This window comes from Vanacampus margaritifer, chromosome 18 (assembly GCF_051991255.1).
Source record: "Vanacampus margaritifer isolate UIUO_Vmar chromosome 18, RoL_Vmar_1.0, whole genome shotgun sequence".
NCBI lineage: Eukaryota > Metazoa > Chordata > Actinopteri > Syngnathiformes > Syngnathidae > Vanacampus > Vanacampus margaritifer.
Window position 1 is genome coordinate 17041112 of NC_135449.1, and position 20331 is coordinate 17061442.

The window sequence follows — 20331 nt, forward strand, 5'->3', positions numbered from 1 at the left end:
GCAACATTGCAATATTCATTGTTGGAAGTCAGTAATGTTGTCAGTCTTATTTTTGAATTATTATTTAGATATTTCAAGGTGATATTATTTTATTATAATTTTTTTTAACAGTTTTTGCTTTTATTCAAAATTAAGTGAGTTCATTTTGAGAACAAATCTTTAATATGATCCCAAAGGAGGACACTTTAGGTTGATAATTATTTTTAATGTACACAAATCTTTATTTACAAATAAGTTCTTATTTAGGTTGTATCTTTTTTTCTTTAATTAAAAAAAAAATCAAATAGTTCTAGTGATACGACTACAAATAGAGTTCCAAACTTTTACAAATCAGATACTGATGGTACGGCAGTTTGTTTGTTTATTTTTTAATCATAAAGGCTTTACGCTGGTTAGAGGGTACATGGCTGAAAAAATATTTCATATTGATTACACTTATTAAGCAAGTAAAATAAAGAAATTGAAACATTACTTTAATTGATATTTCCTATTGTATTTCTGTCTTTAAAATGGGTGAAATTGACCCACAACATAAGAGGACAATTTACTACAAGATTTTACATGTGTAGTTATGTCCTGCAGGAAACTACCAAAAAGAGTCAAGAGTTTTTTCATTGATGGGGTGAGTTCTTACTGCTGTACTTTTCATTCTTTCACTTTCGGGCAATTTCACACATATTGCTGTGCATGTTGCCTTTTTTTAGATACGCTTAACTGTATTTTGTTTTATAGTCTTTTGATAGTTTGAAAGCCCAAGAAGAGGCACGGCCCAAGCACCACTCCACCTCGGAACTGGGGACCATCACTTTCAGTGACATCTGCAAAGAGGGCTGGCTACACTACAAGCAGATTCTCACAAACAAGGGGAAGGTAAAACACACTGGTCTCATATTATTGGTAAAATTGGTAAGGCATTAAACATGTTTATTTTACTGGGATGCCAAAGATCGTTTTCAGTTGGGAAGTTGCTTAGCGCATTTCCTTTTTTTTTTTCATTAGTTCATCTAAAACCTATGAAAATAAATAAAAATCCCATACCGTTTCCCTAAACCGAACACTTCCAGCCAGTCGTGAGGCCGTCAGGAAACCCAAGAAAGGACCAAAGAAAAGAAAGGAAAGTGAAATCCAGCACCGACCAGACACCACCCACCCCACCAACCAGAGTCCTTCACCAACCCCAGAGACATCGAAATTTCAACAAATCAGGGAGACCTCAAGAGACCAAAGGAGAGACTGAGGAAAGGAAGGAAGGACAGACGAAGCGGAGTGAGATCCACAGACACCAGCCTCCACCGATTCAATGACCTGAGGAAGATTGTGTCTGAGTTTCGATAGATGCTGGTGTGGTGGATCTGGCGTGCATGAAAATCTCCACCAAAGAGGAGAGCCGTCGACCCCCGCCAGGACAGAGCAAGCGCAACACCTCAGGGTCCCCCAGGCCGCGGCAGCGCCAAAGGACGACCCCCGGGCCCTGCACCCCAATGCGGCCCCAGCCCAACGCAGCAGGACAGGGCACTGCAGGCCCGCCAGCAACCCCACCGGCCCACAGCCCCCGCTCCCCAACCCAGCCCCAGCCGCCCCTGGGCCCCCAGACACCCTTCCACCCCCAGCACCCCGCGTTTCAGCGGCGCGTTTGCATTGTAGTCGATGTACTTCGCGCGGACCGGAACAAAAGTGCGTGGGGCGTGCAGCGTGGGGCGTGCAGCGTGGAACTCGCGTTTGGAGCACTGGGACGCGGTGTGGGGCAGCGAAATCCGCACATTTGTGATGAAAATCGGTAAATCGAGAGCTTCGCCTTTCGACTCCTCCTTCTTCACCACAACGGACCAATACAGAGTCTGCATCACTGCAGACACTGCACCGATCCGCCTGTCGATCTCTCACTCCATCCTGCCCTCACTCGTGAACAAGACCCCAGGATACTTGAACTCCACTTTGACCAATATCTCATCTCCAACCTGGAGAAGGCACGCCACCCTTTTCCGACTGAGGACCATGGTCTCAGATTTGGAAGTGCTGATCTTCATCCCAACCGCTTCACACTCGGCTGTGAACCGCTCCAGTGAGAGTTGGAGATCACAGCCTGATGAAGCCAACAGCACCACATCATCTGCAAAAAGCAGAGATGCAATGCTGAGGCCACCAACTGGACCCCCTCAACGCCTCGGCTGCACCTAGAAATTCTGTCCATAAAAATTATGAACATAATCTGTGATAAAGGGCAGCCATGGCGGAGTCCAACCCTCACTGGAAACAAATCCAACTAACTGCCGGCAATGCGGACCAAACTCTGACATAGGTCGTACAGGGACCAAACAGCCCGTATCAGGGGGCTCAGTACCCCGTACTCCCGAAGTAACCCCCACAAGACTCCCCGAGGGACACGGTCATACGCATTCTCCAAATCTACAAAACACATGTAGACTGATTGGGCAAACTCCCATGCACCCTCGAGGACCCTGCCGAGGGTGTAGAGCTGGTCCACTGTTCCACGGCCGGGACGACAACCACACTGCTCCTCCTGAATCCGAGATTCGACTTCCCGACGGAGCTTCCTCTCCAGATCCCCTGAATAGACCTTACCGTGGAGGCTTAGGAGTTTGATCCCTCCATAGTTGGAACACACCCTCCGGTGGTCCCCCTTTTTAAAAAGGGGGACCACCGCCTCGGTCTGCCAATCCAGAGGCACTGTCCCCGATGTCCACGCAAAGTTTTAGAGGCGCGTCAATCACGACAGCCCCCTCGCCCAAGTAAAAAATAAAACTGTATCGGATTACATTGGTCTACATCTAAAATCATTACAGTGATTTGACTGCTTTAATTAATGCTACTTAGTTGCTTTTTATTCAAGTGTTTGTGTGTACAATGTGTTAATAGTATGGAAGGAGCAATTTCTTAATTTCAGAAAACCACCTAGTCTAGAGGCGCGACAACTAATTGTTCAACAACCAATCGATTAGCAAATTAATGGACAAATATTTTGATAATTGCTAAATCATTTAGGACTATTGTTTAACTTGTTTTTGGTTCATTCCGTGTGAATTCACACACCCTCCCCAGTGACAAATTGGTATTCACAACATGGGAGATATTCACCTTGTCACACCCAATTTCAACTCACCATCAGCAATGTGGTGATTTGGGAGCACGAACTCTGAATTTTTGGCGTGTAACCATAATTTGGTAGAGGTTTGAACTGAATCTGAATATGATCTTGCTGTTTTCATCATACGCTACTGAAGAATAAACACTCAACAAGTCAACAAGATTTGAAAGCAATGAAACCGGTTAATGCTTTTTCCCCCCCTTCTAACTGTAGAAAGTTGGTAGCAGTATGCGGACTTGGAAACGCCTCTTTTTCGTGCTTCATTCCCATACGCTTTACCTCTACAAAGACAAAAGGGGGGCTATTCTTCACGGGGCTTGGCCTGGTTCAGGTCTGGATGAGCATCCCCCGATCAGCATTCGTGGCTGCCTGATTGACATTGCTTATAGTGAAACCAAGCGCAAACACACACTGAGACTGATGACACAGGACATCTGCGAGTATCTTCTCCAAGCTGAAAACAGGGACGACATGTTGGCATGGATCAAGGTTATTAGAGAGAACAGCAAGATCGACAATGAGGTCAGATAGGGGCAAATTCCATTCTTGGATAATTAACTCAAAGCTGACCTTCTATTACAACATTGATTGTTTCCATTTTTTTTTTTTTTTTAGGAAATTGGTTCCTCAAGACAGGCTCTTATCAACAAGAAGCTGAATGACTACAGAAAACAGAGGTCAGAATGGTCATCTAAATATAGCAAAACTCAAATTTTGACACCGTTTTACCTTCTCCACATTTCACCTGGGTATACGGTAATACCGTTGCTAATTTTAGACTTTTTATTTTTATTTTTTAAGACTTATCTTGCACTGACAATAGCCAATCTGTCTTGAAGTTAATGGTCACAGATCTGTTCACTGTGTGCTCCGGTTGCATTTGTAATAATCTTTTGTGTGACGGAGCGCATTTGAATGTCTGTCACTCTATGACAGCACGTCTTTGTGTGCAGCTGACTTGCATGCGCTCCTTTTACGCCGCGGAGCCAAGCTCAGATAGCATTACCGTAGCATACATTGTTCCCCGCGGACGCGCACAAACTTCTAGCGGTCCTACAAACTTACAAACTGTTTCTCGGTTTACTGGACTGGACCGGGGGACCCCACTGTGGGCGCACACTCGACATCTACATGACACACAAACATACGCACGGAGCCCCCACCCGAGAGCACGCACAGTTATCCTACTCACCTGCGTGCCGCGGTCTTGGGTTGATGTGTGTCCATGGACAAAAAACAAAATCACTTACTGATTTTTTGTATAAATAAAAGCGCTTTGTGGCGCGCTTCTAGGGGTCATATGGACTTAATAGTACCGTTAGTGGGTAAACGAATTGTGGACATGGCGACAAACTCATCTCTGCAGCAGTGAGCGGGGGAGATATTGTTCCTCAGATGAGTCCGGAGACACGAAGTATATTCAATCTCACACCGTTACAGTCCTCATGCAGATTTTGCATGCAGGCCTCATTGACATTTGCTGCCAAATTGTAGCAGTTCCAACCCAGCATTTTTCGGTCTAAAAGACGTCTAGACATCTAAATGGTACTTAGGTTAAAAACGGTCTACAAATGGTCGAAAAATGAGTTTAAAAATACATTTTTTTTTGACGTCTAAGCTTAGACGTTTAAATAACCACTAATAGACGTCTATTTATAGACATCTAAATTTAGGCGTTTGCTAGACGTTTATACCAAATTTTAACTCCATTACACGCCGTATAGATGTCTGTTAAGCATATTATTCACAACAAACCAATATTAAAGGAAATTAAAGTTGTCAAAATTGACTGTTAAATCAGGTTATCTAAAAAAGGGACCTTGTGATCCTTACCTTTTTTTTTCTTTTTCTTTTCTGGAGAGCTCAGTATTGTTCATTCGGTAATTTTGCCGATTTGACATGTCATCATCATTGCTCTCCTTTTTTTTATATATATATATATATATATTTTTTTTTTTGTATTTTAATTTTTTTTGTATGTGGGTGAATATGTGTATGTGCGTGTGTGCGTGCGTGCGAGTGTGTGTGTATTCATTAGTTCACCTAAAACCTATAAAAAAAAAAAAATCCCATACCGTTTCCCTAAACCGAACACTTCCAGCCAGAGTCGTGAGGCCGTCAGGAAAACCGAGAAAGGACCAAAGAAAAGAAAGGAAAGTGAAATCCAGCACCGACCAGACACCACCCACCAGGCCACCAACCAGAGTCCTTCACCAACCCTAGAGACATCTAAATTTCAACAAATCAGGGAGACCTCAAGAGACCAAAGGAGAGACTGAGGAAAGGAAGGAAGGACAGACGAAGCAGAGTGAGATCCACAGACACCAGCCTCCACCAATTCACTGACCTGAGGAAGATTGTGTCTGAGTTTCGATAGATGCTGGTGTGGTGGATCTGGCGTGCATGAAAATCTCCACCAAAGAGGGGAGCCGTCGACCCCCGCCAGGACAGAGCAAGCGCAACACCAGGGCCCCCCAGGCCGCGGCAGCGCCAAAGGACGACCCCCGGGCCCCGCAGGGGCCACCGGCCGGAGAGCAAACCCAGGAGCAGCACCCTCCACCCCGACGCGGCCCGCGCCCCCAACCCAACGCAGCAGGATGGGGCACTGCAGGCCCGCCAGGAACCCCACCGGCCCACAGCCCCCGCTACCCCCACGACCCCCCACCCACCCCCCGAAGGAGACGAGAGAGAGAGGGGGAAAGGAGGAGGAAGGGTGACGAGGGAGAAGGGACAGGGAGGCGGAGGACGGGCGGGGAGAGGCGACGAGGTAGAGGCAGCAAGGGGGAGGGGAGAGGGGACCACGGGCACCCCGGCAGCCCACAGGCCCCGAACCGCGTCGCCGGGCCCAGAGCGACGGACCACGCCGGGGCGGCGCCGCTCGGGACACCAGGGAGAGCCCCGCAACCCAGCACCCCCCAAGAGACCCAGGGAACGGCCAAGACGCAGCCGCCACCCAGCAGCCAACAGAGGGGCAGACCCGCCCACGCCCAGCCAGGGGGGGACAGCACCTATAGAATTAACCCCCTGGCATGCAGTGAATCCGAATATTAACCCTTAGTGCCCATTGGAGGTGAATCTGCTTGATCCTGTTGGCAGCAACTGGTTTCCTGACTATGAAAACACAACCATTAGTTACAAATTGCCAAATACAGAAACATCAATGTAAGTTATCACGATGTCGTGGCTCTTGCTAACAGGCAGAATTAAGGAACCAGAATTAGGTTAAAATATTCTATATACGTAGACCATGTTTCTATAAATTTTGATATTTGATTTTTATTTGATGCAGATATTTTTTCCATTAAAATGTGATTCATGAGGAGGTTAGACCATTGGTCGATATTCAGAGTTTGTTTATTTTTCCAGTTAACAAGGATTGTTTTTTTTGCGATAGTAAGGGCTACAAGTGTAGATTGAAATTGTTTATGTGGTAAGTCAGTTGTTGTTAGGTCGCCTAGCAAACACAAGTTTGGAGATAAAGGTATCCTACAGTTCAAGATAGCGGAAAGTTTTTCCAAGACTTTAGTCCAGAAATACATAACCGGAGTACATAACCATAAAGCATGAAAATAAGTGTCTGTAGTGTTTTGTAAACACTGGAGACAAATGTCGGAGTCGGAGAGTCCCATTTTCTTCATCATATATTGAGTAATGTATGTTCTATGAATAATTTTATATTGGATAAGTTGTAAATTTGTGTGTTTTGTCATTTTAAATGCGTTTTCACAAACTTGAATCCAAAAGTCAGATTCCGGAGCTATAGACAAGTCTGTCTCCCATTTTGAGATGGGTAAAGACATTTTATCAGTATATGAAAGTAACTTATATATTTTTGAAAGTTTTTTTGTTGTTGTCGGAGAAAGCTTGGTTATATCTTTAGCTAAAACAGGCGGTTGGAGTACCCCGAAGTGTTGGAATTTGTTTCTTTATCATATTTTTAACTTGTAGATAATGTAAAAAATTTCCGTTTTTTATTTTATATTTTTGGAGCAAGGATGTATATGATATAAACATATTATCTGAGGAGAGATGGTGGAGATGTGTAATTCCTTTCTGCTCCCACACACGTAAATAAAATGATTGCTTGTTAAATTGAAAGTCGGGGTTATGCCATAGGGGAGAGAACCCACAGGGCTCCACTTGGGCTTTTGTCATTTCTAGTGCCTTCCACCAGGCAGTCAGGGTGGCGGAAATCATTGGGTTTTTAAAACAATTATGTCGCTCAATCGATGTTGTAATAAAGAGTAAATCTAGAAGTCTGAGGTTATTACATTCCTTCTGTTCTAGTTCCAGCCAACAGTTAGTATCTCTGTTGGGTTGTGCCCATACTGTAGAATGATATATTGTAGCTGGTTAGCTATACTGTATAGTAGTACATAAAGTTTGGTGCCTCTAGACCAGGGGTGGGCAAACTTTTTGACTTGCGGGCCACAATGGGTTTGAAATTTTGACAGATGGGCCGGACCAGGAGCATTTGGACCTGATAGCATAGTAAACACACACAGATAAATGTACAACCCGATTTACTTCTAGTGTGCACTAAGGACTGCGTTTTTCAAATGTGCAAAATCCCCTTATTTAAAACAGCTTTTCCAATAGCTTCATTTTTATTGTTTTAGCTCAACTTTTGCTGTGTTTTTATGCTTTGTAAAGTGACCTTGGGTGTTCTGAAAGGTGCTGTTTTTCAATGAAATGTATTATTATTATTATGATTATTATAAAATAGCCCTAATCCAGGTAGTACGTTTGCCTCAATAAATATGCAAGATGCGGCATTTACACACTATTTGGCAAAGTGGGAGGAGAAATGTAAATAGATTATAATAGCACATACACTGTGATCTGTCAAACCTGGTGATTGCGTCTATTTTTAATAAATTTCAATTCAAGGCGTAAAGTTAAATAAATCAATATTTATTGAAAAAAGATGATCACTTTCAACATTCAAAACATATTATTACCCAACGAAATACTCAATGTCAATCATTTCTGCTCCACTGCTGTGCATAAAGGCACACTCAATTAAAATACGCACTTTCAAACTTTTTTTTCATAACAGAACATAAGTAGAAAAACTCACAAATTTCAGTGGGAACAGTGTTGTTGGTCTCCCTTATTTGCCAGTCCATATAAGTCTGGAGTTAGTTTTGTTGTGGCAATTCTCAGGATAGATCTGAGGTGTTGGTCAGTTAACTTGGATCTGTGACGGCCTTTATTGATGTTCATGATGCTGAACGTCTGCTCACACACGTAGGTCGAGCCAAACAACACCAGCATCTTCTGTGCCGTCCTCCGCAGGTTTGGAAACGCGGCTTCGTTCAGTGAGGCATAAAGGTCATTCAGTTTAAGAGACTTGAACTTCTCCTTTGAAGCAGAGTCGGACTGAAGATCGATCAGTTCCAACTGCAGCTCCGGCGGTGCTGTTTCAGGCTCTTGTGACAGGGTACAGGACACCAGCTGAAGTGATGAGGCAATTTGTTTATCCTGGATCCTTTTCAGCAGTCCGACGTTTTTTCCTGTTAAATTTGGCGATCCATCCGTGGTGACATTGGAAAGTTTACTCCAAGGAAGCTTCATCCTCTCAATGACAGCGGACACATGTGTATACAAGTCCTCTCCTCGCGTTTTCCCCTTCAGCGACTCCATGCTCAAAAGCTCCTCAGTTATCTCAAAACTGTTGTTTATCCCTCGGATGAAAATTAGGAGCTGAGCAGTGTCTTTTACGTATGTCGTTACTTTCATCAAGTGCCAGTGAATATAACGTAAAGGTCCCCGCCTTTTTATTTAACGTGCTCACTATATCTTCATCAATCAGTTCCACACGGCGAGTCACTGTCCTGCGTGATAAACTGATTTTTTCAAACTTGCCTTTGGTCTCCGGACACAAGAGACTTGCTGTCTCTACCATGCATTCTTTCAAAAACTCGCCTTCGGAGAAAGGCTTGCTAGCCTTTGCCAATTTGAACGCCAGCAAAAAACCTGCCCTGGTACTTGACTCCTGAATTGAAGTTTGTCGGTGAAAAAAATTCTGCTGAGCCTGTAAATTAGCCGCCAACCTCTGTGCAGTAGCCTCCCGTTCTTGTGTTGACTGCTTGCTAGCATAATTTGCATGTTTCGTGGCAAAGTGACGGCTGATATTGTACTCTTTAAAAAACGCAACGGCTTCTTGGCATATCAGACATATAGCCGTTGATCGGACTTCAGTGAAAAAATACAATAAAAATCCTGGTGCCGCGGCTGGCGCCACCTATTGGTGAAACGCAGGCATTGCAGGGACAAAATTAAATTAATGATTTTGAATTTTTTTCTAGCCTTATTGGATAAGTTCGGCGGGCCGGATTGAAAAGCATAATGGGCCGTATTTGGCCCCCGGGCCGGGGTTTGCCCATGTCTGCTCTCGACCACCTTTGGATTTACTTTTCTGAAGAGTAGATAGACTAATCTTTGCTTCTTTTTTTTTCCAGTAAAATTTTGTAATGGCTGAGTCCAACAACTGGAACCAGTTAGCCGTAGGTTTAAATGGAATCATTGAGAAAAAATAGTTTATTTTGGGTAAAACTTTCATTTTAATGGTGGCTATTCGTCCTATTAGAGAAATAGGAAGATTATTCCAGTGCTCCAAGTCACTATAAATGTTATCCAGAAGTGGAGAAAAGTTTAAATGAATTAAATCAGTTAATTTAGGTGAGATTTTTATGCCTAAGTATTTTAAATTACCTACAGGAAATGAGTAGTGTGGGTCCTGGCTTGCAGGGTTCCATGAATTTTCTGTAATAGGTAGAAGTATTGATTTTGTCCAGTTAATAGAATAATCTGATAACTGTGAGAATTTAGTTATTAAGTTAAATACTTCTCCTAACGAAATAGCAGGCTTTTCTAAATAAAGTAAAATATCATCGGCATATAGATTAACTTTATGTTTTGTTACCCCAGAGTGAATTCCTCGAATCCTTCTTTCCTGGCATATGGCTAATGCAAGTGGCTCAATAAATATTGCAAATAATAAAGGGGACAGTGGGCATCCCTGTCTTGTGCCTCTCTGTAGAGTAAAACTCTGAGATATAATCCCATTAGTAGTAACTGTAGCTTTGGGAGAATCATATAATACTGACACCCAGTGGATAAATGATTTCCCAAAGCCAAATTTATTTAAAACAGCAAAGAGGAAGGACCAGTTAACTTTGTCGAAAGCTTTTTCTGCATCCAATGATATAATAACTGCCTTTTTATCATGCCGCTGTGACATGCTAATAAGGTAATAATAAGAGCCTCCTAATATTATTAGTAGAGTGACGATCTTTAATAAAGCCTGTTTGGTCGCTATGAATGATTGTCGAGATTACTGTTTCTAGTCTAGATGTGAAAGCCTTAGTGATAATTTTAATATCAGTGTTAATTAGTGAAATCGGACGGTAACTTGATGGAAGGGTGGGGTCTTTTTCTGGCTTTAATAAAAGTTTAATTGCTGCTGTATTCATGTGTGGGCGTATGTAACCATTAGTTTTGATTTCTGTTACTACTCTTAAGAATAGTGGAGCAAGCATTAACCAGAAGTGCTTAAAAAATATAGCCGGATAACCAGCCGGGCCAGGTGCTTTGCCATTAGGCATACTATCGAGAGCACTGTACAACTCGTTTATAGTGAGTGGCGCATCTAACATATCTTTATATTCAGTAGTTAACTGAGGTATATTTAAGCTACTGAGGAATGCCTCAATATGCTCAGGGTTAGGCTTGTTAGTTTCTGAGTATAGGTTACGATAATAGTTATAAAAAATTTGATTAATTTCTTCTGGTGATTGTGTGCATTCACCAGTTGTCCCTTTAATAGCCGTTATAAGAGATTTTTCCCGATTGCATTGAAGTTGGTTTGCAAGAAATTTACCTAATTTGTTATTATATTCAAAGTTGTTGTATCTCAATTGTTGTATTGTATTATAAACTCTGTCTTTTTTGGTAGCATATCGTCTAACTGTATTTTTGTATTTTGTAAGTCAGTCCATATTTGGTTATTTGGGTTTATTGCGTACTCATCCGTCAGTTGTTTAATTTTATCTTCCAAGTCTTTTTCTAATTTTTGATCCTGTTTCTTTTTATAAGATGAATATGATATAATTTTACCTCTGATTACTGCTTTCCCAGCTTCCCAGAGAAGGGATGGCGATAGGTCTGGAGAGTCATTTAAAAAAGTCTGCCCACTCTTTTCTTATAATTTTGTCAAACTCTGCGTCGTTTAGCAGTGAGATGTTAAAACGCCATGTTGGTGGTGGTTTAAAGGTATAATCAACTTGTAGGGAAAGGGAGACTGGTGCATGGTCGCTAATAATAATAATAGGATGTATTTTTGTAACAGTTTTATCAACAATAGAGTTATTTGTAAGAAAATAATAAATTCTTGAAAAAGACCGGTGCACAGCGGAAAATAAGGTAAATTCCTTCTTATTTGGGTTTTTAAGTCTCCAGCTGTCGACGAGGCCAAAATCATCCATATATTCCCCTATTACTTTAGTAGATTGTAATCGCCTACATGTTGTATTATTAGAACGGTCTATTAATGAATTTAAGACTGTGTTAAAGTCTCCTCCAATAATAATAGTAGAGTTTGCTGCTAAATCAAACAGCTGAGAGATCCTTACCTTGATGTAGTTCCAGGATGACAATTCACATTATGTGTTTTTGGAACTTTTAATTAGGTTTTAGTAACACTAATGCCATGCTTATTTTACCACTGGATATAAATACATCTCTTGATGTTAACATTAATCAAACTGTTCTAATTAGAACTAAATCAATACATTTTTTTTCAAAATTATCCAACCATCACAAACATTTGAATGTGAAGATATATTTTAAATTTCTTTACACATTTATAAACATATTGCAATGAAATAAAAATAACAACAATAATAATACCAATATAATATAAAGACTTGTTTGGCTTTGAAATTGGGGTGAAAAAGTGGCTTGAAGTCTACTAAAATTACAAAAATTGTTTAAAAAAAAAAAATCCAGACACTGCCTGGAATGCATAAACCAAAACGCAGAAGAAGAAGAAAAAACACAAATTTCTAATTCCCCAGGACATAATGTCAAAAGTCTGCCGAGTCTTTATGGGCAACTGTCCTCTCTCAGCTTTGATTTCTCCCCAAGAGCTGAGGCTCTTTAACCTCATCCTTGGATGGCCATTATCGCTCCACACCTACCATTTGAAACTCTAAGACAAACAGACATAAAAATAACAGAATAACTTTAATTAATCACTTTCATGACCATTTTTTAAATTAAATTAGTGTAATCCTTTTAGATACCTCCTTTCTTTTCTCCGTCATTACACAATTGTACACCTTCTTCCTAGTTCTTGAAGAATTCTCTGCACTGGAGTGCAAATATTTGTTGATGAAAAATTACCGCTGCACAAATATTTCCTTGTGGGGTACTGGCTGCGGACAATGTGGAGTAGAAAAGGCAATTAAATTACCTGTTTGTTTTTTTGTTTTTAAACACTCACCATTGTGATCATATGCAGGTGCTCGTCAAAAAATTTGAATATCCTCAAAAAGTTGAATAATTTCTGTAATTCCATTCAAAAAGTCAAATTATTTATTTGTTTATTTTTACATTATTTGGGCTTCCAGCTGAGAAAACACACTAAAACAGGATGTCAAAAATTTGAATAATGTGAAGAAATCACCATGCATATTTCCCAGTCTTTTGCATGAAGGGAAAAAAAGGTGGATGGTATTTTCAAAACGATATGTCAATCTTCAATAGTTGGTTGGATTCCTTTTGCTTTAATAACTGTCTCGATGCGCCGTGGCATTGCCTGGGGGTCCTGGAAGCCCAGGCTTTCTTGATGCTTGCTGTCAGCTCTTTGTTTTTGGGTCTGTGGCCCTCATTTTCTTCCTGATAGTATAGTGTTACAAGAGGAAAACAAGGGCCGCGAAAGAAAGAAAGAAAGAAAGAAAGAAAGAAAGAAAGAAAGAAAGAAAGAAAGAAAGAAAGAAAGAAAGAAAGAAAGAAAGAAAGTTGAGTGTTGGGGAGGCTATTTGGCTGGATCGTTGAAGGTGTGTACACTATACAGGATGATGTATCAGTCAGAATACAGAATACTGGTTTGTAGTGGTTAGTTGATTTCTTTACTGGCCAGTTACCAAATGACAGTTCACAGATGATGAGACAATTGAGGTCGAGGCAACAGAGTTGAGGCAACAGATGAAACTGATGAAAAATCAAAATGACAATAAATCTCCTTATTGTCATTTTGATTTTTCATCAGCACACTATTTTAAACAAATGTCACACAAACTATTTAAATAATATGACTACTAAGCATTCAGATGCCTTAGAAAACCCCATAAAGAACATAATATAAAAGAAAACATTGCCCGCTCAAATAGGTATTATTCACACTACCTATAGTGGCCTAATGCTGTCATTTGGAAGGCACTTGAATGCACTTTAAATATTTTGATGGTGTATGGGGTCACCTCTAGTGACCTCTGATATCCACATCGGCTGATTTGATGTAACCATCATCACTGCGATGAATATCTTAGTCACATGACCAATTGGCCACATGGCATGAGGCAACTGTCGGTCAACTATCATGACCACTGACTTCTCCTGGATGGCAGGGGAGGAGGTTTGCAGTCCAGGGAGGCACTCTCTGATGAATCTCGACCAAAACTGGTGTGCAAGGATCTGTGAGTGCCGCCAGCGCCTGCGGCTCAGACTCTCACTTTTCGGGTAAACGATTTGGGGAAGTGATCCATCAGGCCGCCCCAGTAGAAGGCTACTTGGGGTCACCGGGTCGATGTCTGCCAGGTCCGCAGACACATAACCCAAAGGTCTTGAGTTGAGAATGGCCTCCATCTCCAATAGAACAGTGGCGAGAACATCCTCATGGATGGGCTCTGTTCCTATACAGGTGCGGAAAGCGTATTTGACTGCCCGTACTTCTCTCTCCCACACTCCATTAAAGTGTGGGACTGCTGGAGGGTTGTAGTTGAATTAGATTTTTTGCTGCACAAGTTGACTCTGTAGGGCTGGACCCATACTAGCAAAGGCTTCCTGAAGTTCTCTCTCTTCTCCTTTGAAATTGGTCCCATGGTCTGACCACAGTTCAGCAGGTGTTCCTCTCCTGAAAATGAATCGCCTCGAGGCCATCAGGAAGGTGTCACTGTCAATAATTCGGAGGAGGTCCAGATGTACTGCTATAGTGGTCAAACACTTGAAGATGAGACCCCAGCGCTTTTCATGGCATCGCCCGACTTTTACTAGCATGGGCCCGAAACAATCCATGCCGGTGGAATGGAAGGCAGGTTTGTACAATTGGAGACGTGCTGTTGGGAGGTTGGCTGTGACCATCAGTTGGGCTCCAAAAGGGATGCTAACGGCTTCCCTCTTGTCAGATTATCTGCCTGGTTATTAGCCGAGTCTACATAGCACCAGTCACAGCCTTTTGTTAACTCCTAGATTTCAGCTACTCTTGAGCCTACTAACACCTTATATCGACAGGACTGTGAGTGCAGCCAGGTGAGCACGGTAGTAGAGTAAGACCACATTACTATTCAATGCACTGTGAGAGTGAGCTCCTTCTTCAGGGTAGAAGCTGACTGAGCTGCCACTAGAGCTGCACAAAGATCAAGACTTGGTACAGAATGCAAGCGTTTGGGAGCTATGCGGGAGTGAGCAAGAACAAAGGATAGATGTGTCCTCTACCGTGTTTGTCTTCTATTCTGAGGAAGGCCACAGCCCCTTAGGCCTTTTCTGACGCATCAGCAAAGATGTGCACTTGACAGGTGGCACCTTTAACTGGGCTATCTCAGGCACATATGGATGCGGCATGGCAATAGATGGCATATGCTGAAGTTCTGCCTCTCAGCTGGACCATGCTCCCAACAGATCAGAAGGGAGGTTGGGATCGTCCCAATGAGTTAGGATGAGCTTGGCACGGGTGGAGAATGGCAGTAGGTACTGTGAGGCTAAGACCCTATATATATTTCTCAACGTTGGCACTTCATAGGGGACAAACCTCTACTTGTAGCCTAGGGTGTCTGATTGCCAGTTCCAGCTGAGACCAAGGGTTGACTCAAACGGGTTTGACTTATCCTGGGCTAATGTTAGAGGCTAATTATTTGTCCTCTTTTGCGTGTTCCAAAAACTTGAAGATAGACTTCTTGTGAGAAAAACTCCTTGCAAAGATGATTTATTACAGAGAATTCTCCGGTCACACAACAATGAACATCACGTAAAAGGTGGAATTCCAGGGTGCGTGTGTGCCCCCTCTTTTGCGGAATACAGCTTTTAAAGAATCCAAATCAGTAAGAGAACACCTATTCTCCTCCCATTATGAATAAGTAAAACAGATTGGTTCTCACACAATATGTTACATAATATTGTTTTCGTACACAGTCCGCAGCTGCGTTCATCTTTTTAGACAAAATATACTCTCAGAGTACCTTTCGTACTTTTTTCCCAAAACAATATCTCACAAACAAATTGAACTGGATTTAGAGTGGCCGTGAGTGATGGTGCTCTCAGGGTATGTGTGTGGCAAAATCTGTTCAAAAACAAGGTTAAGGTCAAATTATACTGAGTTCAACACTACTTCACCTACTCTACACATCTATAAAACATTTCAACGTGGTTAATATATGAAATAAAGAATTAAAAATGTTAATAATGTCTAACAGTCCTCAGTTTGGGCTATTAAAAAGCCCAATAACTAAACATTTAAACATTTTTACCAAAGGATTCCAGCGGGATCTTCATCGTCGCAATGGCAGGTGCAACAGTAGAATAAGAGAAAATGAAAACATTCTTTTTAGCAGGAGAGGAGGTCAGTCATATGTCAAAAACAATGTGATTCATTAAAAGATTTTTTCAGTAAAATAAGCATATCATATATGAAGACGATGTGTTGTGATTATGTTCAAAAATTGTGGTAAGGGTATTGTGGTATCCCAGAAATAGCAGATTGGCATGACAGTCAGTATGAGAAAGAGTGTCATGTTGTAACTGCAATTGGAGACGCATTTGAAGACGCAATTGAAGACTTGTTGTCGTTTTGAGCGATGGAAGTTCTTTGTTGAATGAGAAGGACGTTTGTCAGTTCCATTTTTGTTCTTGAGTTTTTTGTTTTGTTTAAAGGGGGTCCTTCAGCTCTGCGATTGGCTGGCAACCCGTTCAGGTTGTACCCCGCCTACTGCCCGAAGCCAGCTGGGATAGGCTCCAGTACCCTCACAACCCTTGTGAGGACAAGCGGTCAAGGAAATGGATGGGTGGGTCCTTCAGCTCTTTTAGAACCCACGTCAACTGCCAGAGATGCAGGGATTGATCACCGGGATTTGTTTTCCCAAGGTGTGACTCATTCTTTGTGGAACGATGCCCGGAAAAGGACACGTGCCTCCAATCTCCATTGAGTGATGTCCTCAGCTCGTCAGGTGGACACTGGAAGCAGTTGAATGGTTTTCCAGTTAGCTCGTCAGGTGGACACTGGAAGCAGGCCTCAGGTCGTTCCTGTTGGTGGGGGTTGAGTAGAAGGCGGACGCGGCAGGTCTGATAGGCAAGATGTGGAACCATGTGCCCCCCGTGAACTGGACCAGATTGACCTTTCCGTCACCTCATCTGGGTGCAGAACATTTTCATTTAGTCACTAATAAACATACATATTCACATCCCTTCTTTTTGAAAGAGCATCTGGTAGTTTATTAGTTTGGAGTTAGTAAATGTTAGTGAAGTTCTGTAGGTCCGTCCTGGGGAAAAATTCTGTTTGTTGTGACATTCAATTAGAATCCAGCCTTTGGCTGAATTTAATGACCTAAGCACATTCATTAATGCTACACTGAAAATCTTATAGCCAATTCAAATCTGACGAGGCCAATTTTGTTTACAGCTTATAATGTAATGATTAATGAAATGTTTTATCATAATATTTACTGTTATAGATATGGCATGAATGTGCTTCCAGCCATAAAATAAATGCAACTATCACCAGCAATTAAAATCATAAAATAACATTTGACCCCAGGGCCGTCACTTATAAGATATTCATGGGAGGATAAAATAGAACATATTCACCTTATTTTCGCCGTCTTTGCCAAAACTTACTCTCTTCCATGTCTGTAGGTCCAATCACCAATCCTCAATTGTCCTCCTGTGAATTCATTCATTCTCACGGACTATATAATTATCACATTGAGACTAACTTATAATTCTATATTTATTTAATTCAACATGGACTATTTGTGTCCTTCGCGACTATATACCCAGACCGACCAATAATTCCCCCATCTGAAAAAGATCGACTTTTCAGACCGATAATAAAAGAACTGCAGCAGTAAATAAATTTTTGCTTTAAAAAGAGGTGAATTTTTACATTTAACCAGTAAATTTGCCAATGCGTCCCAAGCAATTGTTTAAATTTCAAAAGAGAATTTGGGATAATATTAGAAGGACAAATTTAACAAGCGAATACATAAAGTCGCCCTTAGTTTTAATATGTCATTATTAAGTTTGCTAGTCCCCCTTGTTGATGTTAGTCCCACCAGCTGACTGTTTTAAAATAGACAGAGATAAACAAATCAGATCAAATCAAAATCGGCATCAAAATATTAAAATATAATAAATCTTCGGTATAGGGTGTTGTCAATCTGTTGCTTCTATGTACGGAATGTTTTACTGTATATGTTATCACCTTATGTCTGTCAAAAAAATCGAGTGCAGTGTACACAGTCAGATACCACATCACACGGTCTGAGATCACTAACTCAAGGAAACATTGTTGGTGAGGGCGGAGTCACCAGCGTAGTGAAGCAGTTTTTTGAGAAGATGTTTTCCCATAGGATTTACAGGACAGTTCGGGGCGCAAGAATGCATGCAAGAAAGTCTGTGCGGAGCACTGTGTGTATTGGAGTAGTTTGTTTTCATTTAAGACTTTTGCATGTGAGTTCAGGGTACAGCATGTGAGTTCAGGGTACAGTCATTGCGGAAACTTTCCACCAGGTGGCGCCAGGAACCTCTGCTGTTCATCAGGTGGCGGTAGGTAATGCTGTTGTTGCCCAGCAGGTGGCGGCAGGTAGTGCTGATTAGGGGAAAAGGGCAGATATTGTTGTGATGATGCCCGCATACTTAAGCCACGCCCCCTCTGCTGGTGGTAGTAGCCGCGCCCATATTGTTCATGTTGATAGAAGCCGCGACCATGTTGTTGATGGAAGCCGTGATCATGTTGTTGATAGAGGTCACGATCATTCTGCTGTCCGCGGCCTCTGCTCCAGATGCTATGTGACTGCTGTCGGCATTCTTTTTTCCAGTGGCCAGTTCGACCACATCTGTAGCATTCATTTCGACCCGCAAAAGGACGTGACTGGAACATAACACAATCTCTCACAACATTAGGTGATGAAATAGCAGTGGAGGGCGGAACAACAAGGTGCTCCTCTTTTTTTTCATGTGCTGTTGCCCACGAGTGCTGTCTGCAAGTGCTGGCCCATTGTCCAGAACGTCCACAATTAAAACAGCGATCCCGATCAATGAACGGCACTCTGTGAAACTTATTAAAATCTGCCCCAACATTATTAGGTGATGACATATCAGTAAAAAGTCGGAAGAACAAAATCCTCCTTTATTTTAATAAAAAAAAAAAAAAATAAAAAAATTAAAATTAAAAATAAATAAAAATAATTAATTAAAAAATATATATAATAAAAAATAAAAGTAATCAAAACAAGAAAAGTTTACAATTAAATAATTGCTAATTATAATTCAGTATTATATCAATATTTAATTTAATATGTTTTGCATACCTTCATAAATAATACTTAAGATGAGATAGGATAGCTTTGCTCTAACAATTTACAAATATAATACAGAGTCAATTGGCAAGTGTCTAGTTTTCAATTAATATTTCACAAGAGTACCCCTTTGTCAGCTTTTGGTCAAACATCAAGTCAGAGATTATTCTTTGATTACATATCACCTCAAATTATGTCAAAAATGTGATTCTCCCAGATGGCTCCCTCATGGAATGGTCTGTCCAGTCTCTGGGACTCGCATGCAAAATGGCCGACTCCAAATTCTGAAATGGGACTTCAGGCAGAAATTTACAGGTTAAATATATACAGGAATAATTAAAAATTATTTTCTACTTACAAGCATGGGAAAGGCCCCTTTTTAAATTGTAATTATCAAAGGAAGGAAGTCTCCTTTTACAATACAAATAACACATTACTTTTCCCCCAGGATGGGAATAGGGCACTTGTCGATAATGGCCCTCAAAATGGCTGACACCAGATTCTGGAAAGAGACTCAAGGTTAAATAATGTTCTCGCGTACGAGAAAAATTATGAGGGAAAAACAATCAACTTATAACAAAATATTCCACATTAGTTGCCATTCAAATTATTCGTTTTTTAATTATTATTATCATTATTATTAAAATGCGGAGAGTGGAGACTGAAATATTTCACGTAAAAAACAATCCCAAAAAATTACATATATATTTTCATTAAACTTTAAAAGCAGATCTAATTAGAGCACATATAAGGCTGTTGCCAATTTAATTTGGAAAAAGGGTGACATCTGGCGGTCAGGTAGAGTCATAGCAACTATAATCTTCAAAGTGATTCACCTAATGAATTTGTATTCCAATATCACAGCAATACATTCAGTCTTACAGTTGTGTATGTGTAATAAACGTGAGGTGTACATCGAAGTTTTGCAATTTTTTAACACTGTACCTCCATGTTATGTGCTGTTATTCGTTCGTTTTGTATTAAACATAATTTAAATATGACGCATGTGCGCTGTGATGCCAGATAATCAACATTAGTCGTTTGGAGATGTTATTGAGGGCCTTAGAAAATCAGTTACGACCACAATTTATGTAATGTCGTCTAATTATTTAATGTAGGCACAGTCGCGTTGGAGATTTTTATTAGTAATATTACCGTCCCAATCAATTTATCCCGTTCAGCGTTTACTAAACGGTTTCATTTATTTTATTACGTAATTGTCATTTACAGCTGTTTTTATTTGCAAAGTGAGAAAATAGAAAATAGAAAGCTATTTACTTAAACACATCAAAATTATACGCGCTGTCTTTACGAAACCATCGAAAGTCAACATTTCAGCATTAATCATCATTTAAAACACTTTTCTTAAAGTTACGTCCGCGATTTTCCTCTATATAAAAAATACATATATTTATAACTTTTTAACCAGCG

The 20331-nt window shown here is 41.0% G+C and overlaps 1 protein-coding gene across 13 annotated transcripts in view; it reads left to right on the forward strand.

Moving 5' to 3' along the window:
* The window catches only part of LOC144038048 (rho GTPase-activating protein 23-like), a 104127-nt gene that overhangs the window by 48999 nt on the left and 34797 nt on the right, over positions 1-20331 (forward strand). For 12 of the 13 annotated variants that reach the window (XM_077550142.1, XM_077550148.1, XM_077550141.1 and 9 more), the window contains 4 exons: positions 583-622; positions 733-870; positions 3320-3628; positions 3722-3783. In XM_077550142.1, coding sequence (XP_077406268.1) covers positions 583-622; positions 733-870; positions 3320-3628; positions 3722-3783 — 549 coding nt within the window. The remainder of the gene's footprint in view (positions 1-582; positions 623-732; positions 871-3319; positions 3629-3721; positions 3784-20331) is intronic. The other variant, XM_077550145.1, reaches the window with a different exon arrangement.